Raw genomic sequence first — 26,391 nt, 5'->3', positions numbered from 1 at the left:
CTGAGTCCTCCTAACTCAAAACATCAGTATGGTTTTGTAACATGCAGTAAACAGCTCTGATGTGTGTGCTACAACAACTGGCAATACATGGCCAAAAGGAGCCTTCAGAGGAATCACAACTCAATCATATTTACTGCTATGTTTTCATAAAAGCAGGAAGGACCAACAGTTTGAAAGGAAGGAAACATAGTTTGAGAAGCAACCACAACACCAAACAGAGAAGACTGGATTACAACAAACACAGAGGAGATGGGACTCTTTCTTCTGCTAAAATTGCCGTTATTTCACCATCTCTTATCCACTGTATACAATATCCTGCTTTATTAAAATCACAGGTCCAATTTAAAACAGCGCAGCTTTGAAGATGAAGTGGACCTGCATATGCTGACAAATATTTTTGTTGTTTTTATTTTAAATAGTAGATAGTAAGCAGGGTTTGTTTTTTTTTGTAATTCCAGTAACTGCAAGTAATAAGTAAATAAACACATAAACATATATATATATATAAAAGAATCGTTTTTACAGCTTTTCCATCCATTCGTAGTACACCAAAGAAATGAAACAACGGAGAAAACAAACAAATAACAGACATGTGCCCTTTTCTTCTTTTTAATTGGCTATAAATATTTGGGGTTTTTTTGTTTTTTGGGGGGTGGTTTTCGCCTGTCCCGTTTGGTTCTTTTGCCATCAGAATTATTGTCTAAAGGCAAAGAAAGATGCCCAACGGATTTACTTTACCAAATGGACCATCCCAGCCTTGCCGTATTGGTCTATTTGATTCACCTTTTATTGTTTATTTTATTTTATTTTCACTTGTTAAATATGGGACAGACTTGACTGGGGAAAAGAAAAGGGAGAAAGAAAGAGGGAAAGAAAAACAGCAGGGAAGAGGGACGGGGATAAAGGGCAAAAAAACCAAAAACAAACAAAACAAACAGACAAAAAATACATATATCAATCACCTGGATCACCTGCTGAGAAAAAAAAAGAGAAAACAAGCAAAGAAAAAGAGAGCAACATAATAAACAACATCATGATGATCTATGTGAATATAACAGTAAATACTAAATATTAAATATTATTGTGCAGCACGTAAGATAGACAGCGCACAGTGTGCTTTGAGGTAGGAGCCAAAAAGCGTGTCGTTTGTGTGTGTGAGCACCCGTGTGTACACCTGTGAGCATGAACACGCTTGTTTTTAAAAAGTTCCTTCATGTAATGATCTGCTAGAGGGTGTGGGGGGGGCCACAGCCCCGTCCCCCAGGGCATGAAGCAGGTATGGAGGAGATCAAGACTCCAGACATCCAGAGGCCCTCAGAGCAAAAGAGGCCAAGGAAGACCAACAGAGGGGCAGCCGTGCCACTCTCCCAGAAAGAGCTGAGGAGAGCCCCAGATGAGGGGTCACTTAGCAGCCGCGGAGCAGAAGCCAGGGGGCGTTGCAGTGACGTGCCCGTGAGCTCTGCCAGCAGCCAGCTGTGCCAGAGTAACCGAGCCCCATGGCCCCAGGCTCCAGGCCCTGACAAGCAGCCACCAGGAGTGAGCCGGTGGGTACCTGGATGCCCATCCCCGGACACAAAAAACCACCCATGTCTGAGGGCGTCTGCCACTGGCAGGGGGAGTGGTGGGGGGGGGAGATAGGCCTCCATACCATGGAGGGCCTGAGATGTCCCTAGAGAGGTGCTGTCTGATACCCGACCTGACATATAGACACAGACAAACAGGCACACACAGATACAAACATCCATTCCCACCCTCATGCTTTCATATGCAATTATATAGACAGACAAAAATAGACACTGTACACACAATCACACTCCCCAAGCGTACTCTAATCCCCAGGTCTAGATACCCTTGCTCCTGGAGGGGGAAACTGCACCCAGACCCAGGTAGTGTTACCCTTTTCCCTCGGGTGGAGAGAAGCTGTGCCAGCTCCCCCGCTGACCCCAGTAGGCACCCCCATACTCTGCAACCCACCAGGGAAAGGGGGCCCAGGCCCATCCGGGGCCCAGTTCAGCAGCGCCGCCCGGCCCCACAGAGCCCGGGACAGCCCACCCGACCCCACCACAGAGAAAACTGCACCCACCCCATCATCCACTCATCTTCCAGACTACGCAAAATAATAAACACCCAGGCTGAGATCTTCCTCCACCTCTCCTATATCTCCCCCATCTCCACCACAAAATGTTTTTGTTTTTTACGATTGGTCCATGGTAAAACAAAATTTAAAAAATATATATATATTTTTAAAAAAGGACATTTTCTGTGAATTAACTGAAACTTTCTGCTTTAAGCACACTCTGACCATGAGCTACAGAGCTGTTTTACAGTTTACACCCAAAGACTTATGTTGACACATTTCTTTCAATTACTACATCACTACATTTATTTAGTGTGTGAAAAAACAAAATACTGTTATACCATCACATCTTTTTCTCATATTAAAGCATCTCAACTAAATGTGTTGAACTTCCTTTCACACTGGCAGACAGAGTAGTTTCACTGCTCCAGCACACTAAACATCCAAACAGGCTGTATCTGGCCCCACGATGTAAAATGAATTTAAGTTACCTGGTTTAAGAATTAACCCAGATGATGCTGAGGGTGTTATGGACTTCTGAAGCAGTTTTTATGGCAATCCCAACTGTGAAGACAGTTCACTGCTGACAATAAATGTTTACTTGTCATATCACTCTGTATACAGCTGACGCATGATGTCATCAGTTTTCCTCACCGGTTGTAGAGTTAACTGTGTCGTAGATTTCCTTTTAAAGGGATGAAGATGCCATTTTTTGTTTGTTTGCCTTAGTTATCACTGAGATGTGTCTAAAATCAGAGTGTATATTAACGTAACTGTGTGATTCAAAAGGCAGGAATAGTATTACACCAAAAAAAGCTCTTATCATTCCTCATTTCCAACTATTATTTAGGGTTAGGGCTTGGTTGTGTTTTAGCTGCATGAAAAACGAACACATTTTCAGAAACTAGAAGCAGATTTGCAAAGAATCTCATTTACTGTCCATGTATCTCTAAACTTTTGCTGCAACTAATCTAAACTAATTCAAACATTTGATAAATTTGGAGGATAAAACTTTATTTGAAATCATTTTTTATCTGTTGTGAATCTTCTTCACCTGATCTTTTTTGGGCCATGTCCTACATTTTTCTGAAGCAGAATCGAAACAAAACAAAACAAGATGTTCACTTTTGTTTTTGGAGAGCAACCATCAATCTCTGGATCTAAGCTTATAGTGTGCTGTTTCCTGGGCTGCTCTCTCTGGAGACTGTCGCCAAAGAGAGAAAGGTTGATACAATTAATTCACCTCAGACCCTCATCGCCACCTTTGTTTATTTGTCCTTTCTCAGCGTTCTCACCTTACATCCATCCCTCCAACCCCCCTCCCTTCTCTCAGCCTCTCTCTCTCTCTCTCTATCGCTCCCCTCTTCTACTGACCACCTGTTTTCCTTTTCCCCACTGCTACCTGACGCAGAGAGGACCAGCCCACCCACCCCCCAACCCACTCCTCCTGGTCCCGCAGGTAAACCAGAGACGCCCAAGGCACACCCTGGCCAGGAAAGACCCAGGATCGCCTTACGGCCTAGCTGAAAAGTGCTCTTTCTAAGTAAGTACATCGCGGCCCCACTTTGAACAAAGAGCCAGGGGAGTCAAGGGACCAGACCCTCTTTCAGGGCTTTGTCTCTCTGCCTGCTCTGAGCTCAGAGTCAGACACTGACTTGGACTGAACTCAAGAATTCAGATTGGAGAAAAAAAATCACAAACATGCAGATGAGAAAGTTTAAAGAACTAAGAAAGAGTCTTTAGAGGCCAGGCATTAATTTTACATTTTAATTAATCTGGACATCAGATTCGAAATTCAGGTTTTTAAATACGAAGATTTTAATGGTTGTTTAACAGCTACTGAAACAAATGAAGGATAAATAAAAATTGGAAAATGACAGCACATCACTGAAGAGGAAGCTTTACTAAGGCAGCTATTTCTGTCCTAATGTGGATAGCCAGACGTTCCCCACATATCAGTGCTTTTAACGAGCTTACAGCGCTAATCTAAGGTCCCACTGACAAACAAAACCCTGCAGAGGGAACCACTTAACACTAGAGGCAGGTAAAATGACCTGACCTGTGTGTGTGTGTGTGTGTGGGTGTGTGTGTGTGTGTGTGTGCATGCGCGTAAGCTCAGGCAAGGCAGAGCTTAAGTACCTGAAAAGCCCTCTCTCTTAACCTTCAGTCTCCTGCTGACATTCAATTCAAAATTAAAAAAACAGTCACATTGCAGACAACATTCAACTAACTACCCAGCTTCTTCCTTTTTTTATAATGACACAATAAAGCCACACTGTTTCTGGTTAATTTAATCATGATACATTACAATAATGAAGCATGTAAAAGTCATGTGCACTTTCACTATAACTCAGGTATTATCCATCTATTGTGTAACTTATGGAAACAAATAAATATGTTATAACTTATAGTTATAGCATGTTCATAACATACCTTCATACCGTGTACATTGAAACATACCCATAATAGACCCATTTCTGTAATACATCTATATACCTATATTATTGCTAATACATATTTTGTAATATATCTATATTATGGCTAAAGCACTTCTGGATGGATGCAAACTGCATTTCGTTGCCTTCTACTTGTGACATGTGCAATGATAATAAAGCTGAATTCTATTCTATTCTTTTCTATTCAAATGCACACTCAGATTTATCTGGCACTGACTTCAATACATGGTGCCTGACAGATGTGTAAGATCAGTGCCACACATCTATTACCATTTGTAATTTGCATTGCCATATTTAGGTATTAAGAAATATTTTTAAAAAGAGAAGATTTACTGAATTTCTGTGAAAAATAAGCAGTGAGTCTGTGATATAGCACCATGTCAGCAGAGGGCGCTACTAAACCTTCTAATAACCATTTCAGGGCTGTGCGCACGTCTGTATACTGAGGGTTGTCAGGTCAGGCAATCCAGTGGTGTCATTCCAGTTCTGCCCATCTCCCGCTCAGCTTCCTGTCCTTTAGTCAGTGCCACTATCTCCAAACAATACATCACATCAGACCCAACTATCAGTTTGTAAACCTTCCCTTGTGCTGCTATGCTTCTGTCACAAATCACCCCTGACACTCATCTCCACCACCTCCACCCTGCCTGCAGACTCTTCCTCACCTCTCCTCTGCACTATCTGTTGCTTTGGATGGTTGTCTCCAGGTATTTAACCTCATATACCTTCACTGTCACACCTCCCTCTCTCTCATTCACACACTTATTCTCTGTTGCTTCGATTGAATTTCATTTCTCTTCTCTCCAGAGCATACCTCCACATCCCCAGGTTTTCTTTCACCTGCTTCCCGCTTTCACTGTAGACCGCAGTATCCGGTGTGAACGTGATAGTCTATGGAGACCCCTTCCTAACCTCACATCTACTCCATGTCCGCCACAAGCTGTAGTGTTAATAAAACTATTCTGTCTTTGCATAAGCCTCGTGGATGTGCAGAGTGTTGCCACTAGATGTCACTGCCACCACATTCAACGACTGCACAATCTGACCGACTGATCAACTGAAATTCACTGATGGCTGTTGATCTATATTTTAGTTAAAGCTTCTCTTTTTAAAAGGCCTCACAGAAAAATAACCCTTTTTACAAGTTAAAAAATATTTTAACAGATGTTAAAATTTTAAAGGTTTATACTGTTTATATATAATATTTCAGAAAAATTACAAATGAGAAACATTTATTTATCTTTAGCGTTTATAAAGGTACGCTGAAAAAACCCAGACCAAGTTGGCAAACACATTTTGCTTAGTCTGTGATACTTTGGGCTTTACACAGCTTGATTAATACACCACTGGCAAATCTTACATAGATCAGAAGTGGCCCACACCTGTATCTAACAACAAACAACCTTTATTTGTCACATACACAATTATACAGAGTACAACATGTAGCAAAACTCTTGTGTCCGAGCTGCAGACATAGCCTCTCTATTCCAGGGGTTGGTATTAAGCATGGGGGTCTAGCCAGGAACGGGTGGGAATCAAACTTGTGACCCCTGCGCCAAAGGAGTGTAGTCTTACCACCACACTGGATCCATTGCAGATTGGTTAGATGGTGCAGACTTGACTTTTTCAATGACAGCTGCAGCTACTGGGGATCGAGTTAGTCTGACTCGCCTCTGGATCTTGGGAGTGACAAGACTTTCGCCCAGTTCTTCCAGGAAAAGCAATTTGAAAGAAAAAGAAACAAAAAAGAAAGGATGACCAGTACTTTGGTCAACACAAAAACTGACCCTTAACATAAAAGAAGGTCATCCTGAATCACCATCATCAGTTTAGGTTAATTACAGCCCAAGAACAGTATTGATAGGGGCCATATTTAAAGCGAATTGCTACTGTGGAAGTGACGTAAAGACGTTGATTTTGTTTCAAAGGTTTCTGGCATCCTTAGATAAATGGCACTTTACCCAGTAAAAGTTTGCTATTCTGCATCTGTGTGAAAAAACTCCATTTATTAACACTAATTTACACCATACAGCCCTACTCCAAAAAACTGTCATAAAGTTGGGTTTCAAAAATAAGTGTTTAAGGTTTTTAGAGCATGTCAGCAGTGCCAGCACAGAACAGACCATCGTGGTTGCTGCTGATAGACTTGTATAAGTTTATGTTAGTGTTGAGAATAGATTCCTTAATGTAGATCAGAGTTAAAGAGAATGTAGTTTGTGATTGCTTGCAACATTATAATATTGTGGTAATGGGTGTAAGGATACAAAATAGAAAATAGGCCTTGGATGGGAACAAAGAACTGAGGTGCAGGGCAGGAGGACCAACCCCCACCCCCAGGGCATGAAGCAAGAGTTACTGAGGGTGAGGGGCAGACAAAGGGCAAATGGGCACTACCATAAAAGGAGATGGGGGTCAGGGTGTCAGCACCCTTGGCCACTGTACTAGTGCATTTCCATTGTGGGGGTGTTTACTGTAGGGGGGAGGAGACCAGAGGTTATAACTGTAACTGTTGTGTGGAGTTCTTGAGATCAGCCTTTAGCATAGGACTGCATAGGAATGCAGTGTGCTGACCTCCAGATGCATCTGTAAGAATAATGGGTAATAAAAGGATTGTGTAAAACATGGAAACATCTCAGCGTGATCTCTACCAGGACCAAAAGAATCGCAGAGACCGGCGTTTGTCTCAACATTAGCAAACTACTGAAACAAACGATAACTCGGTGTAAAAGAAGGAAACTAAAACAAAAAGGAAGTCTACGCATGTACATTTTGTTTTAGTTTTATGTTGTTGTTGTTTTAAGTGCTGGATAGCTGCACTGTAATAGGAAAATCCAGCTGTTAGCCCTAATGTTTGGGTTTGTAGAGGACTTTCTTGAACCATAGCTTCCCCTGACTCAGGCGGGTTCTCCTCCACACTGTCCTCATTTATAAAATGTTGACAAACTGAAGTATTACGGCTAACAGGTGCATTTTTCCATTTCAGTGCAGCCAGTATAGGCCTACTGCTAAAGAAACAAATAGTAAAAGTAGATCCTGAGTATTTTCCACTGAGTTAACACAGACCAATTTAAGTCTTTCAGCAGCAACCAACCAACCTGCACAGTGAAGTCATGTTCTGTACTGGAACAAGATGGCGCTAAATATACTTTGAACACACTTATTTCTTAAAACAGCTTCACAGACGGTGTTAAATCTGTGATAGTTTTTTAGAGTAGGGCTCCATGGTTAAGTTAGCTGTAGAGTTTCCTGTCTACCTTAATGCATACATGCCTGTAAGACAATAATCAGGGCGTGAGGGTGGCGCTTAAACTAATGGGAGGTATGACATTGCGGAAGGCTATTCCTGTCTGCTTACCACGCCTCTTCACGATAACGTGGAAGTCAGGAAATGCTTGTGTTAATGTCAGGAACGGAGTGATCGGGCAGCTCAGAGCCGATCCGGGGAAGTGGACGGAGCCGACCGCTGAGATGGCTCAGGCGAATATCTCGGTGACGGAGAGCCAGTTCAGGTGTCCCATCTGCCTGGACATCTTGAAGGACCCGGTGTCTATCCCCTGCGGACACACCTACTGCATGGCATGCATCAACAGCTACTGGGACCGGGTGGACTCGGGTCAGTTCAGCTGCCCTCAGTGCCGGGACACGTTCAGCCCTCGGCCGGTGCTGCGGAGGAACACTGTGCTCGCCGAGGTTCTCGGCAAACTCAAGCTGAATGAGATTGACACCGCGCCGGAGGTCTACCTGGGGGGAGTCGGGGAAGTTCCCTGCGACTTCTGCACGGCGGAGAGTAAACTGAGGGCGGACAAGTCGTGCCTGGTGTGCCTGGCGTCTTTCTGCAAGCTTCACGTCCTGCCGCACCGTGAGGTCGGTACTTTGCGACGCCACAAGTTGGTGCCAGCGGTAGAATGTGTGGCGGAGAAGCTGTGCGCTCAGCACCGCCTGGGGCTGGAGCCCGAGGGGAGCGGCTCCGAGGCAGGGGCTGCGGTGGAGTGGAGCGGGTACTGCCTGCTGTGCCAGGCCGACCAGGAGGAAGCGTCCAGTGTGGAAGCGCAGAGAGCTAGAAGACAGGTACTGCTGAGAGAAACTCTGAGTATTGTTATAATACAGCACAGAGTTAAGACTCTCACATTAAGTCCGGATACCCCGAAAAGTGTGTGTGTGTGTGGGGGGGGGGGGGGGGGGTTCACTTCTAAAAAGAAGAACATTGTTCGATCAAACAAACAGGAAATACTTGCTTCTTCTCTTTTCTTACAAATAAACTTAGCAGTGTTGAACTGAACTCACAGAATCCCCACAAAATACTGCAGATAATAAGCTGCTAAGTACGACTTTAGTCTGTAGGAAGAGTCCAAACGAGTGGAATCGATTAACTAAATAGATTTAGATTTATAACTATTGCACTGTAAGGACGCCTTAAGCAGCAGTTGGCTGAGGTGATGCCACAGAAGTTAAATCATGCAAAATGATGTCTCAGTACCTGGACAGAGGAGATAAAACACACTCTGTTCTGTGCCAAACACCATCAGAAATAATAGCTGCACTATTTGTCCTGGCTTCAGATTTAATCTACAATCATTAAGTTAGACCTTTGCTTGCAGACGGTGCTCACAGCTTCTCTCAATGCTTTCCAACTTTGTGGATAGCAACTACAATAAAATCTTCTTCTTTTTACATTTTAAAATAAGCTGCATCAATGCATCCATACTTTACAGTTAAACCTGAGCATAATGAGCATACATGTCCTTTCATTATGTTTGCAAATAATTTGATTTGTTAGGTTTAGGAAAATCCTAACAGTGTAGTTTGTCGGTTCCTAAACCCAACCCAACCGCACTGAAAACAACGATTACTAATATCAGTTTCACCTTTATCATAGCCATCCACATGATGTTTGTGGGTGTGTTGTGGAGTATTTTATTAGCAATTTCCAAAGCTGCAATTTACAGTAACCATCCAGATAATTTTCAATGGTGGTTTGCAAGTCAACTAACAATTAGTTAGTAATTACCTCCCAGTTTAGCATTTATTAACGATGTTGCTTATGAACAGTTATCAGTCTTTTAAAAGATAAGGCACTTGTATAACAGCTGTGTTATATGAGATATTTTACGAGCTTTCACCACATGGACAGTAATTCCCCCGAATGCAGTAAAAATGCTCATGTCAAATATCTGCATGGATGTCTTATTCTCTAACTGTTTGTCTGTCCACCTCTCCATCTGTTTCTCTGTTTGTCTGTCAGCTCCAGCTCCAGGAGTCTCAGAGGATGGTCCAGGGGAGGATACGGACCGGAGAGAGAGAGCTGCAGGAGTTTCAGCAGAACTTGGAGTCTCTCAAGGTGACAAAAACACAAACACACCCAGTATGTCCTGATGATTCTGTGGCCTGTGGGTAGTTCTTGGTACTGGGAAATTAACTGGTACACCAGGAACTTACCTGGAAAATGTTAGCTGTTGTCACCCAACACCTCAGCTTCTCTTACAGAAAGGACAAACTCATAGACACACCTGTGTCACAGATCAGTAGAAAACTGCTCATTGGGTATAGGTAAATGTATGTGTCATGGTAATTGGGCTATTAATAACCTTAAAAGATGACTTTTCAAGTAGTAAATGTAATTGTAACAGGACGTCTTTTTAAAGTTAATGACTGGCCGACCAGATGTAACCTAATGTCCATAGATGTCTAGTACTTGTGGTGTATCGCACTAATTAACAGAAGCAAACTAATCCATCAGCCTCTAACACTGGCTTGCTGAAACTTTTGACCACTCTTCTATGATAAATGTCTTCATTGTTCTGGGCTTCGGCTCTCCTGTTCCCACTGTGGATGATCTAACATGCCTAGAACCATTGTTGAAAGTTCCACTATAGTCTCAATTTCAAATTTCAGACATGCCTTTAAGCTTTCTTCAAGCAGTTTGATATGATGCCGATAGTTTTCTAGCTCTCCATCCGTTGACATGGCAATGAGCCCCAAAGCATAACATTTCCACCACCATGCTTCACAGCAGGTGTGATTTCCACTGGCACATCAGCTCTTGGGCTGAATTTGCTGGGGCAACCAGTCGAATATAAAATTAACACTGACATCTGTTTGAAATCTATGCAACTTACACTCACTGGACACTTTATTAAGGTCACCTTGCCTGTAACAGGCTGGACCCACTTTTACCTTCAGAACTGCTCTAGTTCTCCATGGCATAGTTTTGAAAAGGTGCTGCTCTGTTGGCTGCGCATCCATGATGTGGATCATCCCAAAAATGCTGCAGTTTTCATTGGCTCTACTCATTTATTCACACCACCGTGTTGCAGAGCGTAATGTGAGATGGAAACCTGCTCAGTCTTCTTTGTGTTTTTAACACTGTAATATTTCATGACACTGACCTTGAAATGAGTGTAGAGAGAGACAGTTGGTAAGCCATTAAGAGTCAATCAATTCAAAGGGAGACAGGAAACCACTGGAAAGATGCTGAAACAGACACTGTGAAATAACTCTTTGCTCTCCTTTACTTCTTTCTGTTCAGACTTTTGTATAAAAATCCACATTTTTTTTGTTTGTTTTTACAAAATCCTGTAAACTAATGATTCATATGTTTTATAATGACACCGAGTCTGCTTTAACTGAGAATTATGTGGGTTTTGAAATTACTAATAATAATTTAATATTTGTCTTTTCTTCAATTCCAGCTACTTGTTTGACATTCAGTATTTTAATGTATCCTGTTTTAAAAAAAACAGGATATATATATATATATATATATATATATATATATATATATATATATATATATATATATATATATATATAGTATATATATATAGTATATATATATATATAGTATATATATATAGTATATATATATATATATATATAGTATATATATATATATATATATATATATATATATAGTATATTTTGAGTTCACTGTGACTGACCAACTCTTTTGTTTTAACGTTAAGTTATTTACAGCTGTAAAAAAAAAAAATACACGTATACGCTCGCTTTTAAATTAGTCGAATGTTATTTTAACTGTTTTTGATTTTCTCTCAGGTTATCATAGTTAAGTTGCATGTTGTTATTGTTATTATGCAATGTAGGCAAGACTCACGCAAATTTTTCCCCTGCACACAGACATCCTGCCCTCCGGGGATCGGGTTAGTTCCAAGTACAGTGCCAATTTGTATTCTAGTTTCTCTGACACCCTTTCAGACTTCCAGGAAAGCTGTTTCTCCTCCCTCCCCCGAGCATCGTCTCCTTCCATCCACTCTTGGGAAGTCACTCTATCCGCTCACAGTAACCTCAGACAGATACCCTGTTATCTTGGCTTGTTGCTCTGGAGGTTGAAATTGTAATCATGTGAATCTGGTTAGTTTGCCTGTTATATTAGCAAATTAAAAAATATTTTAAATTTTAATTTTAATTTTTAAAAGTAATAATTAAAATGGTAATGGGTCTACTTAAACGTGCAGGATGTTAAATGTTTATATTTGGAGTATTTTTACTCATAAAACCTACAAAGAACTAAATGGGAAAATTTTTCGTTTTATCCCAAAAGGTTGAAATCTGAACTTCCCACATATCCACAATGTAGTTTTGTAATTTAACAAATGTAAAGTGTAATATTCTCTTCAAAGTGCTGAATTGGTCAACATTTTATGCAGTGAATATATTGGGATAACATTTTCACCATATATAAAGAAAAAAAGAGTCCATAAATTGAGTACTGTGTAATAAAGTGATATGACACAGGGAATAAGAATTGAACATGCTAAGTGAAATGTATTTTATACTTGCTAAAAAAGTCTTTGTAGCTAATGACACCTTCAAGATACCTCCTGTACAGAAAAACTGCATTGCTCCGATGTGATTTTGGTCCATTCTTCCACACAAGCTGTCTTCTGATCTTAAAAGTCCACCATCATTTCGTCTTCAGCATCCTGGTTGATGGCAGCAGATTCTTGTCTCTGTACATTTCTCCATTTATCCTTCCTTGAAGGATGCCAGTGTCATATGTTGAAAAACAGCCCCGCACCATGATGTTCCTACCACCAGGCTTGGGTTGATGTGCAGTGCCACAATGCTCTGCGAGTGTTCAAGTTGTCATTACCTGTCGTTTGTAGCCCTAATATGTGGCTACATACTACAGACTGTGTATAAAAGATGGACCTAACCACAGCTGGGCAACGATGGCCACCTTATGTCCATAACAAACCTGTTGTTTTGTCATTTCCACATTATGAAGCCTCAACATTAGATATAAAATTTACTATAATGGGTGAACTAAGTAATGCTAGCAAACTGCATCCCTAAATCGTGCATATTTCATGCACAGTCGCAAATAAATGCTAATTGATGCCAAATAACAGACTAATAAAACACTGTAATTTTACTCACCATGCCCAAGCACTCAGGGAGACACCAACACTAAAATAGACGAGGTCTATTTTCAAATTACCAAAGGTGACGCCTAACTGATGGCTGCTAGCTTCTTCTGGGCGTGCCATCAGTCAAAGCTACCTCGCCTTATTACGCCCTAAAAAATTCCAAACAAGTGAGTAACACAAAAATTCACTTACCATACAGTTATAGTAAAGGTGAAATTGATATAGATGTTAAATAAAGTGTTTGCACTAGGCCATAGACCTGTTAGTGTCACTGCTAAAGTTGGATATTTTAACATGGGAGTCTCAGTGGATTCACTCTTGGAGGAAGCCTCATTTATGTTTTTGTGGCGTAATTTTTCGTCACCAAAGTTTTCCACTTGTTAATTACCCATATAATTGTGTTCATTGTAAGAAAGTTTGTATGCCTGGATGAAACTACAATAAGCATGTCTGTGAAATAAGAATTTTTCTCACTCCTAATGTAGAGAGTGAGGCCATTCGAAATGACATGGGTTTCTTTTTGAAGTATGTCATGAAGATATGTCTGTTAATATATCATAAGGCTGTTGAGGATGCCATCAAAGAGTTTTCCGGAAGATTGCATTATGCCGTCTTTAAATACATGCTCTGTTCTACTCTAATGTGCGTCTTTTAGGTGTCGGCGTCTGCTGTTCTGGAGGATGGTGAGGCTCTGTTTGCTGATATGGCACTATGCCTGGAGAAAACCAAGGCGGAGGTGAGTAGCAGGAGCTAGAAGCATAAGTTCTAATATTGCCAGTATTTGCAACAGTAGCAGCTCTGAGGAGAATAATGTGAAACGTTCACAGTTTTGTAAGGGAATTGAATCTTCTGCTTGTGTGCTGTAGGCCCGAGCGAGGCTGGAAGCGAAAGAGCGCGCAATCGTGGCGAGAGCTGAAAGTGACATAGAGCTGATGGAGAAGGACCTGGAGGAGCTGAGGAGGCGAGACGAGGAGATCAGCCAGCTGCTGCAATCTGAGGATAATGCTCATTTCTTACAAGTGAGGATGAATGCAGTTTGCTGGTTACAAAGGGAAGGAAGTTTGTTACATTATTATATAAGTTTGTTCATGGAAAGACACTAGGTCGGCTTAAAAGTCATTCTTTAACACCACTTACTTATATACTTACTTAAAGGAGACCTGTTATATGTTTCCTTATTTTCTGCCATATGCTGACATTAAACATGGCTAAACTTGATAATCATGAGGGACACATACATACATGTGATCTTTGTGAGGCAAAAAGATTTCACACTGCTCTAAACGTTCAGTTCCCGAAATATTTTTCTTTACTTGTGGTCCTCTATGATGTCACTGAGATCAAATATAGTCATCTAAGGCTACGTCCACACGTACACGGGTATTTTTGAAAACGGAGATTTTCCATTTTCGTTTTAAAAAATAATCCCGTCCACACGTAAACGCAGAAATGAAGGAAAACGCTGCTAGGAACATGCCAAAGCAACAGGTGGTGATATATTCCTAACCGTGCAGAAAAGTTGGCCAATCAGAAGTCTAGAAGCCTCGGTGGGAAAAAGTAAACAAAGCTGGGACATAGAAGCAGAACCGAGTCGTATGTGTGGAGGGACAGCAACTGTGTGTGTATATGTAAGCATTTAAACACTGCAGAGAGAACAATTAACAGTAACAGTATTGTACAAATTCATTTCACCGAAACAATAACGTGGCGCACAGTGTGATGTCAAAAAAGGCGCACACCTTTGACGCTGCGTTTTCTGCGTTTTCTCAGTTTTTCTCGTCCACACGTAAATGCAAAAACGGAGTTTTCCACCCTGGCCAGAGTTTTTAGAAATCTCCGTTTTCAGTGACCGAAAACGCCGTTTACGTGTGGACGAAAGGTGCAAACACATAGAAAAATCTGCGTTTTCAAAAATACCCGGGTACGTGTGGACGTAGCCTAAGGCACATAGCTCTGGTTATGAGCACAGAAGCCCCTCCCATTACCTACCAAACCTTCTGTTTCTGAGTCTCAACCAATCAAAAAGAAGAAAGCTTAAAAAGAAGGTGGCCACACAGGGAAAGGAGCTTAAACAGACAAGACAGAAACGAATTTGGGTAGCTGCACCAAGGCCTAATATAAGATGCATACACTGCTCCCAAAAATTAAAAAAAAAAAAAAAAAAAATCAGATCTCAGTGAAGCAACTCAGGATGGATATTCTTACTGATGTGGATTAGATATTGTGTTAGGAATTAGAAGATGCCACATCATTTAAAGGAAATGAAAAGACACATCAAAAATCAAAATGAACAAATAATGAGGTAGGTTAGTCCATTTGATAAAATTTAATTGCAGCAACTCAAAGTAGTACTCAGTAGTTTGTTAGGCGCTCACAGTTTGTATGCATGTTTTTGGCAACTCCAATACAGTCCTTGCTTACCACCTGTCCTTCCCAGCAAACTGAAACAGACGTTGTAGGTCACTGGACACAATCCCATCATGAACGTGCAGGTGCAAGTGTTCGGTTTATTGGTGAAGTTGTAGAACTTTGTAATTTCATGACGGGTGAGAACAAACTGATAAAATATTGAACTAACTTCAGAGTAAAAGAAAGAAAAGACTTCATTCTCACATTTGAGACACTGGGGCTATCAGATGTTCTCAATTCTTTCCAGAAAATCATCAATTATCCAAACGGCTGCTGTTATTGGCTCATCAATTAAAACAGAATTGGTTGCTGCTGTGCTTTAAAGGTCGCCTGCACATCGGCCACTTTTACTCTCGATTGTTCTCACTCAGAAAAATCGAATCATTAGCAGCTCTTGTATTGGATACTCACCCATTACTGTTAATGCATCCTGGAGGACATAAGAACTCACCTGAGTGGGTACTTAGAAAGATCCAGTCATTAGTGTGTGAACGAGTTATGAGCAGGAAGAACGGATGAAAGGAGAGAATGAGTCAGCAGTGGCTAGTGGAAAAAGACGGCAACTGCCTAAGTGTTATTTTCAAATTTAATTGTACAAGGATTTGAGGGTGGAGGGAAGGTGGGCCAAATCTGCAATGCCTGGAGTATAGTTTCCACTCTTTTCTCATCGGCTCAGGCCACCCAGCTGCTCTGCATGCCTTTCGCCACTGGTCGGCACTCCGGCACCCTCAGCCTGCCCACGGAGGCCTTCAGTGGTGCCAGGAGAGCACTGGGCCACCTCCGTAGCCACATAGAGGAGGTCTGCCGGGAGGAGGTCGACAAGATCACCCCCGCAGGTAGGTAGCACCACCTGGACTCAGGATGAGCTTCAAAGATGCTAACACCAACTCATTTAGCAATTCCATTATCAACATGACTTATCAATTCTCAATGGCTCTCAATGAGAATATCAAAGATGTTACATTCATGGGAATTAATAACATGCCGAGTGGTCAAATGTTTGTGCATGTTGGAGGCATTTCTCCTCTTTGTTGTGATCAGTGTTGGCGTCATTACTCAAAAAAGTAAATAAAAAAAGTTATTGCAGATATTACACAGAGCAATTTTGTAAAAAGTAACAACGTACGTTACTTAATTACACCCAGGAGAAAGACATTTGTTATACTACTCGTTACGTTACGTTCATGTTACTTTGTAAAATGACCTGAAACACTGTCAACAATATAAACCTACAGCCCCACACACCAACACAGATCCCGATGAGCACACACGTGATTCTTAGTATTTTGGTGTCAACACAGAGCTGACAGCACAAATCAAAGATGAAAACCAGCACAAAGAGACTTTAAAGCAGTCGACACAGGAGTTCTACTTTAGAAATATGAACAAGTAGAAACAGGGGCTGCAGCCTGACTGCTCATCAGTTTGTTACCTGTTGAAGTTCAGCAGCGGCTGAGTTCACAGCAAATGATGGCTCATTTTATCACAGTGCTGGGTTTGGTCAGCATTTACTCAGCTTTAACGTCAATCTGGGCTCTTGGTTAGCTTAGCGTTAGCATTCTGTCTTTGCAGGTGCTTGCTAAGAGTCAAAGTTGTAATGTAATGTCCATATCCACGCCAAAGACTATTTTCCTCCTCCGACACACAAACTGAAATCAGCTGGTCGTAGCGAGAGTGCAAGAGGGATCGATAGGCAGGAAGATTCCAAGGAACTGGTCTACTGGGAACCGGTTTTTGTAGAGAACCGGTTCTCGATTCCCATCCCTACTCATGGTCTATATTCAGATCATATCACAAGTCTATTTATGGATTCAAAATACATATATGAGCTGTATGTGCACTGTATGATTATTATTATTGTTGTTATTATTTCTCTTCCAGTTAATGATAACTACAAATCTGGTGGAGAGCATGTAAAAAGTAAGCACAACAAACACGACACACACAAACATGCACAGTCAAAGTTCAGGGTAACCGGTTTTTACCAGGTTTTCCATGACCTTTAACACTGAGTGGAATTGTTTATCATTGATGCTGAAGAGGACCAGGATGAGCTCCTCTCTATTCTAATCTGTTCATTTTGGTGTCATTTGAAGCAGCACCGTCCACATTATATTAGGGGGTTAGCACAAAGATAGTGGAGCTAATTAAGACATGGTGTGATTACGGGATTGTAGTGTGGATCCATCAGTCAAGTTTCTGCAGTAATCTACATATTATAGAAAATATTTCATTGCTGTAAAAAGTGTGAAACAGTTTTCTTGCAGCAAAACCATTACATTAAAATTCAGTGTGTTAAATACGTTGCAGCTGTTTACGGACAAACTTCAGACATTTTATCGTTCCATCCTTTTACTTTTTTATAAGCATGTTAGCACGCTGAGATAGTGGACACTGCATGTTCCCATGTTGCTGATAGCATTTTTCTCAAAGCACTGCTGTAACTTCAGCTGGCATAACTGCAGATTTGTTATTAATTCATTTTTTATATTTTTTTCCTAAGAGCTTTTTTAACCTCCTAAGACCCCAACTCTTCCATGGCAGCATTTTTAATTTCTCTTTGCTATTTTGGCTGATTGGGACATGATGAATGTAAATGTTTGTGACTGTTTTACCTGATTTTTGTTTCTGAGAAAAATGAGATTCACATATGAGGACATTCACATTAAATTTCAATAGAACAGTGGCAGTGTAACGTCCTCGTAAGTGGATATCAGGCCCTTGTAGAGCAAAATTTGGTATTTTGGTCTAAATAACCCAAAATGTGTAGTCAATGTGGACGCCAGATCCTAGGAGGTTAAATTGGGTGTTTGTGGGGGTTTATGTGCTCAGAGGGGATGTTTCTTTCTTTCTTTTAATGGAAACTCTCCAAATTTGTGAATTTGACTGAGTGGCATGTTGTTTGTTGTGACATTATTTCAAACCAAATATCATTCATACCATTCATATCTGTTGTATTGGGGAGGTGGCCGAATTCACAGTGCGGTGAACTCCAAACCTCAGCAAATGCAACTGTCTACAGGGCAACATGCAACCAGGGGTAAGTGGCAAAAAGATAATGTAATATAATGTAATGTAGTAATACTTACTTTGTGTACAAAAACAGTCTCTCACATTTTTCTGGAGGAATTGTGGCTCACTCTTCTTTACAATGTTGCTTCAGTTCATTACACAGCATTTCAGTCAGGTCGACTTGGCCATCAAAACATCCTGATTCTTTTATTTTGAAACTGCTGAACATGACCTGACATCTCACTTCAGTTTACTTTGGTATAAAGTGGAGACTGCGAGGTGTCCGGGTCCAGTGGCTGCAAAATGAGCCCAAATCATCACACCTCCACCCCCATGCCTGGCAGTTAGTGTGGGGTGTTTGTGCTCATATGCTCTGGCTGTTTTCCTCCAAATGTGGTGCTGTGAATTTTGGCCAAACTGTGTGGTCTCATCTATCCACAGGACATCGTTCCACAAGTCTTGTAATTTGTTCAAATGCAGCTTTACTGTGCTGCCATGTTTTTCAGAGAAAAGAGGTTTTCTCTCAAAAACTTTTTCAAATAAAAAGCCTTGTTCAGGATTTTTTCTAATTGTGGAGTCATAAACTTTAACATTTAACATGCTAACTAAGGCTACGTCCACACGTGCACGGGTATTTTTGAAAACGGAGATTTAACGTTTTTGTTTTAAAAAATAATCCCGTCCACATGTAAACGCAGAAATGAAGGAAAACGCTGCTAGGAACATGCCAAAGCAACAGGTGGCGACATATTCCTAACCGTGCAGAAATGTTGGCCAATCAGAAGTCTAGAAGCCTCGGTGGGAAAAAGTAAACAAAGCTGGGGCATAGAAGCAGAACCGAGTCGTATGTGTGGAGGGACAGTAACTGTGTGTGTATATGTAAGCATTTAAACACTGCAGAGAGTACAATTAACAGTAACAGTATTGTAGAAATTCATTTTACCGAAACAATAACGTGGCGCACAGTGTGACGTCAAAAAAGGCGCACACCTTTGACGCTGCATTTTCTGCGTTTTCTCAGTTTTTCTCGTCCACACGTAAATGCAAAAACTGAGTTTTTAAAAATCTCAGTTTTCAGTGACCGAAAACACCGTTTACGTGTGGACGAAAGGTGCAAACGCATAGAAAAATCTGCGTTTTCAAAAATACCCGGGTATGTGTGGCCATAGCCTAGGGCCTTTAAAATCTGCTCACATTTGCTGATGATCAGCAAATCAAGTGATTTGATTAGCAGCACCTGGCTGCTACCCACCATCCCTATAGAAACAATAAGCATGCACTTAGTTTTTCACCAGGCTGCATAGTGTCATATGAAATGTTTCTTTTCACATGACTATAATTTAATATAATAAATATGATATATCCAAATGACATGAGATCCTGCCTCTCCCTCTGTTGGACGTCTCTTTCTGTTAAAAGTGAGTTTTTCTTTCTCATTGTTGCCAAGCGTTTCCTCATGGGGGATCGCCTTATTTGTGGGGTTCTCTCTGTAATACTGTGGGGAGGAGACTGTTGCTGTGAATTGGTGCTATATGAATAATACTGAACTGAAATGCACTGCTTTGGTGTGCGCTCCCCAGTTTGGGAGATTTCTGTTGCCTCCTCTTGAATATCAAGGGACTTGCCCTGTTTTACTCAGTGCATCAGGGAAATACAATTATAGCCCAGGTACCTGTGAACTGACGTGTGATAAGAGGCTTACTCTCATGACAACAACAGGGTGTTAAAATTAATGGCATAGCTAGCTGCACACTTCCTTTGATTGTCTGATATTGTTAGCCGAAAGGAAACAGGTCCCACAAGAAGCCTCAACAATAAGGTTTGTGTAATTTTTAAGTAACCAGATTCAAGGAAAGCGACATTACAAGTGTTATCTCCAGTGTCACTGCATTACAGAGAAAGGTCTGCATCAGATGGATAACAAAGGAAAATGTATCACAGTGGGGATTTTAATGACTTACTATTCCACCACCATGCTACGAGGTGGCATGGTGGTAGGTTGGATAGCACTGTTTAAACCGTGCTTGAAGGGTACACAATAAGTGCTGTGTGAATGTGTTGTGCTTCTGGAATCAATAAGACTAGAAAGGCACTTTTAAAGGGGCTTTTAAAGTGCACAACATTACATAAGTTGAAATAAGTACAAGGTAGTGTATAGAGTTTAGTTTAGTCCTGCAACGCTTAATTAGATTTTCATTAAATTCTTAGATTGTACCGCCTTACAGAACCTCTAACATGGTTACAGTCTGATTCTGTTTGTTCAGAAATCAAAAATGCGAGTCCCAGAGTCAACCTAATCATGGTGTGTTCATTATTAACATGTTACAAATTTAACAAATGCCAGTAAAGGTTAAGTTATGTGTTCAATAACTACCTTCCAACCAAGCCACCCACTCTTGGTACTGCTGAACCTTGGACAGCGACGGTCAGTCATCACGATAAAGGGCCAACAGCATGAAAACGCTGCCTCTAAGTTACTAAACTGCATGTAAACATGTTTCCTATTTCTGTTTAAGCTGGTTTAAAATACAAAGAAATGATTCCATTTGTTAACTTGAAAACTTTTGTGGTGTTCCTAACGTGCTATTCAAAAATCATTCAACATTTTGCTCATCTTCCCTCTACCGCTTAAGCAAAAGAAGATAAAAAATGTTTTATTGATACAGTTTTGTTCAGCAGGCACTTTTCTGTTTTTTTGTCTCGTTCAAGCAGCACCAGTGTCGTTCCCGCTGTCCTCTCTGTCTCTGCAGGCGCCTGATCAGAGGATGAGGGCAGCTTTCCTCAGGTGTAAGTATATCATCTTTTTTCCCTTAAGTATGACTCAGAAGCATGCTTTTTTCCTTTTTTTTTTTAGTGCCTTTTTTAGTCCCTGGTACACCCATTGAGAGCAAGCACCCTAATTGTCATTACCCATCTTTCTCTGCTTTGTCACCTCTTTTCCCTCAGTCTTTGCTTGTTCTGCATCCTCCTACTTGACCAGATAATAAGAATCCTGCTGGGAAATCTGAAACCTCAGTCTAGATGCTCATTAATGATGGATGGACATCATACTGTATTTATGACTTCCTGGTCTATTATTAAGATCAGCACCATGTTCCAACACGACTGAGCCAGCTGACACAATGACAGCATTACCAGCACCTTGTCAGGGTTTAATAATTCATTTGGTCAGTGTCTGTGTGTCGTTTGTGTCCACTGTGCCAAATAGTCAACTGAAATACTGCAAGGCTTAAACGTCAGTGGGAAAACCTCTACAACCTGACAGAGTAGACAACAGCTGGTTCAGTTCTCTGCTAATTTAGGAGGATAATAGCAAGTTTTCTCCTGATGCCAACTTTATTCTGACTTCATAAGAGGAGGAAAATCAAATGGAGAGTAGGGAGAATTAGAATGCAGCTGGTTAGTTTGGCATCACGACCATCTTGGAGTTTTGAAAACAGATTTGATCAGCAAGCGATGGATCTTACTGTGAAACTGTTCTCATTGGCTAGTGACTTGTCAATCACAGGTTGTTAGCTAACAAAAATATCTCCCTTTCTAATAAACAGAATGCCCAAAATTTTTAAGATGAAACTGAAATGAATTGCTCATCAGGAAGTTGTTTACAAAGGTCAGACCTGAGACACCTTTACTTTCATTTAAATTGGCTTCACGTTTCAGAATTTAAAGTTTTATGCATCAGTTACCCTCAAACACCCACTCCTCTGCTTTACAGAAAAGTGTTCTGTAGTGTTATGGCCACCTGACGGGTTGTAACATTTGCAATCCAACTGTTTCATTCAGAGCCTTTTTGGTGTTTAACTGTTAGTTTTTTTCTTTCTGTTTCCCTGCTCTAGTTTCGTGCCATCTGACCTTTGACCCCGAGACAGCTCATCCTACCTTGGTTCTCCTGGAGGGGCCCCAGGGTGCTCATTGTGGCGAGGAGCCACAGCCCTACCAGCCTCATCCACAGCGCTTTGACTCAGTGGCACAAGTCCTGTGCAGGGAGGGCCAGTTTGGCGGTGCCAGCTACTGGGAGGTGGAGTGGAGAGGAGGTGGGTGGATTGACATAGGCGTCACCTACCGTGGGATCGGGCGCAAAGGTGGCGGGAAGCCCTGCCTGCTTGGGCGCAACGAGCACTCTTGGCGGCTGAGGTGTAGTCATGCTGGATATGCTGCATGGCACGATAACCGCAAAACCACGGTCGCTGCACCGCCCTCCCCCAGGATCGGCGTGTTTCTGGAGCGCCAGAAAGGAGCTTTGTCCTTTTACAGCATCTCGGACTCCATGGTGCTCCTGCACACTTTCCATTGTTCGTTCTCTCAGCCGCTATACCCCGCCTTCCGTTTGGATCTGGACTCAACTCTTGTCATCTGCCCTCATGAGGGAAGCTAACTATGCCCCCATGTTTTCCCAGGACGTGTCCTTTATCTTCTGGAGGAAAAGGCTGTTCGCTCTGCCATTCGATATAATGAGTGAGTGGTGGGGAAATGGCACTTTTCTGTGTAATTCTCTTTGACTGTAATATTCTCTTTGATAACTGCCAGGTTGAGCGGCAGAATTGCATATTTTTTTTTACAGCATGCATGTGTTTTTACAGTGTACTTTATGTCGTATCTTTATTACATTAAAGCCCATGTGTCATCATTTAAACCAGATACACACAGGTTAATAAATTTACACATATACATATATATAAACTGATGTGTTCAGCAAATTGAAAATATACCCTCAAGTTGGATTTTATGCTACCTTTAAAATACTGCAAAAGTTGTGTACTTGGTTCCCACAGCTAATTAGCTAACTGGTAACAGCCCATAGACCAGGGGTTCATCACATTGTGAAAAACTGTTTGAGCAAATATTTAAACAAGAAAACAGTTTCTCAGAAATGGGAAAGAATTTCTGGTCCATAATAAGCCATTATCATGGGTGATTTCCACATCTGTAAAAGCACCATTATTGTTGGCTGATACATGCAAGTTTGGGGGCAACACATGCTTTCAAAGCCAGTATTTTCAGGGAAGTCAGTGCTTATTTAAAGTTACAGTAAGTGGGTTTTTAATGTTATTTATTAGAAAAATAGTGTACTCAAAAATATACATAGATCAGTCAGTAATTATGCCATCCAACAAATTGATGCATTCTTATACACACATACATAATGCCAGCTAACAGCAGCTAACAACGGTAAAAACAGCGGTGCTTATCAGCAGCTCACAGAGGTTAGCTTCACTGACTTATCGGCTTGAATCGTAGTCCTTTCACAAAATTTTACAGCATCTACCAGAGTAAACAGCACATTGGTAGCTAAATGTCGAACGGCTGTGGTCAGAGGTGATTCGTGTGTCAAAAAAAAAAGTACTGCACATATTCATTGTTTAATTCCCGATTTATTGCTAAGTGAAAAGTGTTTGTCCACCAGCAGGCACCGTAGCTGGAATTGTTACACTTGAATTGAGATGAGTGAGTAATCAGAGCTCAGTTGACTGCAATTTACTGACATCTGGTGGTGAGATTTTACACACTCTACCTTTAAGTAAGACACTGCCAGACCACATGAGCACTGTTGAACAGGTTATATGATGTGTCCCAAAAAAATGAGAGAATATTTGATTATAGAGCAACAGGTCTGGAAAACCGTGATAAATATTCCTCAGTCTTGACTTTGTGTTGCTGGCATCAAATTTAAAAGGACTATTTTTTTTTTACATTTTACTATGACTTTTAATTACAAAAATTTATTCGTTTTAACAGGAATGTTTACTTTGTTTAAAATTTTATTTAAATATGTGGTTAAAATAACTTCTACAGTGTGCTGACCTTGTTGTAATATCGGGTGATATTTGTGTTCCAGTAAGACATGTTACTATGAGTTAACATACAATTATAAATATGCTCATATTTTGTAATATATTTGAACATTTTTTGTGTTTTTGCCTCTGTGACAGATGTTTACTGGGAAAAAGCCATATTCACAGATTTACTGAGCAATGGAGTATAAAAAGAAGAACCACACACTTCAGCGTGTTTGTAGAAATCGTTTGACTGGAAACATGTGCGACAGTGTTTCCCACAGATTCTAAATCAGCAACAAAGAAATATTCATTGGTTTCTCCTCCCTTTGTGTTTGATGTTATTTTCATTGGGTTGTACATTTATAGGAGTCAAAGGTTATTTTTTTCCATTATCAGTTATACTAATGTGACGTGGGAAACCTCTGGGCATTTTTTAAATTAAACCTGCAGAAGTGACCTCAGCTTCAGATAAATTAAACGTTATTTTGTCAAGTCATTTTCTTTGGGTAATGTTTTTCATGTTTTTTCATGTAAGAGTCTATACATGTTGCATTGCATTAATCTTAAATTAAATGAAGGAATAGTTTAATATGTTAAAAAAAATGCTTACAGAATTCTGTTGGGAAAAGTTGTAGCACTATAAATATGGATGTACAATTTCTTAAGGTACTCAACGGGCAGGTTGTCCCACTTCTTGTTTGTTTAGCCTGAGTTCTGTCTTATCATCCTTGAATGATTCTGTTATGTTGACATTAAGACTCTGTGGAAATCATACTGGCTGTTTATCTTGCTGCTGGAGACAACTCTTTATGACTTTTGTCAAATATTTAGGGTCAGTGATGTGCTCCAGAGGAAAACTGGGACTAATCATGAGCCTTTCTTTGTGGTACTGTGCAATGGAAAACAATCAAAAGATCCAAGTGCCTCAAACATTTGCACAGAACAACACTTGCTATCATTGCAGCACTTTGATTGCTTCTAAGTCTATGATTATAACTTTTATCTAAGCAACTCAGATTCTATCAAATCACATACTCAAATCACAATCTCATTCATTTTTATTGATGTAGCGCCAAATCACAACAACATTCGGCTCAAGATACTTTGTACTGTAAGTTAACACCCCACGTTAATACAGAGAAAACCCAACAATCAAATGACCCTCTTTGAGCAAGCACTTGGTGACAGTGAGAAGGAAAAACTCCCTTTTAACAGGAAGAAATATCCATCATGCAAACCCTTGAGTTGGTTCGGGGTAAGGGGAGGATGACGGCACAAAAAGAAAAACCTGTGGAAGAGAGTCATTCAGTGAAAAAAATACTTTCTGTAATTTTAAAACTGTGGGGTGACATAAAAAAGACCATGTCTTCCATCTGAATGGACACCATACTGTAGCCACTGCCTTTCTTGACTTGGCAGGGGTGGGGAACTCCAGGCTTCAATGGCTGGTGTCCTGCAGGTTTTAGATGTGTCCTTGATCCAACGCAGCTGATTTAAATGGCTAAATTATGTCCTCAAAAAGGTCTTGAAGTTCTCCAGAGGCCTGGTAATGAACTAATCATTTGATTCAAGTTTGTGGACCCAGGGTGAGATCTAAAACCTGCAGGACACCGGCCCTTGAGGCCTGGAGTTCCCCACCCCTGACTTAGAGGGTTGTTTTCTTTTTAAAAGGCACTTTTGCAGAGGATTATGACCACCTGACCAGACACTGTGTAGGGCCTTCAAACCAAACTATTGAAGAACCTCAGAATGCAACACAACCTCACAGGTACAGATAAATAAATGTGTATATATGTCATTCACAGAGCTATTAGAAAATATTTACATTTTTTTAACATGGAGTGCACTATTCCACAAGCTGCAGGCCTGTATCATGAAGTCTGTAAAATAAGCATCCTTATGTATGTTTGTCTACCCGCTGTGCTTCTGTTACTGTTATTGTTTATGTTACTTATATTATATATGTTGTCTTAACAAATATGAGTTTATTCCTTTCACTCAGCTCACAAAAAAACTGATCCATCTAAACTTGCAGTGAGTTTTTCTTAACAGTGAAAGGATTGTTAGTACTTGTTAAAATGATTTATTTCAGATGTTTCTTGTATTTTTTTTCCTTGTTGTTGTGCAATAAACTCTATATTTTATGATTTTCTTCCCTAATAAAATGGCTTGACCTTTACTTGAAACCAAATTTTCACATATTGAGAATTTAATTCAATTCAATTTTATTTATATAGCGCCAAATCACAACAGCAGTCGCCTCAAGGCGCTTT

General features: G+C 40.7%; 1 protein-coding gene across 1 annotated transcript; it reads left to right on the top strand.

The window, feature by feature from the left end:
• Nucleotides 1-7,845: 7,845 nt before the first annotated feature.
• Nucleotides 7,846-26,151, top strand: LOC102784757 (E3 ubiquitin/ISG15 ligase TRIM25-like). Its single transcript, XM_087841526.1, has 9 exons — nt 7,846-8,601; nt 9,776-9,871; nt 13,576-13,656; nt 13,787-13,939; nt 16,006-16,165; nt 17,211-17,249; nt 18,295-18,369; nt 21,051-21,128; nt 22,178-26,151. The coding sequence occupies exons 1-9, from the start codon at nt 7,846-7,848 to the stop codon at nt 22,714-22,716; spliced, it is 1,977 nt and encodes a 658-aa protein (XP_087697652.1). The 3' UTR covers nt 22,717-26,151.
• The last annotated feature ends 240 nt before the right edge of the window (nt 26,152-26,391 follow it).

Source organism: Neolamprologus brichardi, chromosome 6, assembly GCF_056152115.1.
Source record: "Neolamprologus brichardi isolate AB-2024 chromosome 6, ASM5615211v1, whole genome shotgun sequence".
Taxonomy (NCBI): Eukaryota; Metazoa; Chordata; class Actinopteri; order Cichliformes; family Cichlidae; genus Neolamprologus; species Neolamprologus brichardi.
The sequence above is the reverse complement of the archived record's forward strand: the minus strand, read 5'-3'. Positions and strand labels throughout refer to the sequence as shown.

Coding starts and splice junctions, on each gene's coding strand:
- LOC102784757 (XM_087841526.1), top strand. CDS start 7,846: ATGGGAGGTATGACATTGCGGAAGGCTATTCCTGTCTGCTTACCACGC. Junction 13,940..16,005: donor ATAATGCTCATTTCTTACAA/GTGAGGATGAAT, acceptor TCATCGGCTCAG/GCCACCCAGCTGCTCTGCAT. Junction 18,370..21,050: donor AGGGCAACATGCAACCAGGG/GTAAGTGGCAAA, acceptor GTCTCGTTCAAG/CAGCACCAGTGTCGTTCCCG.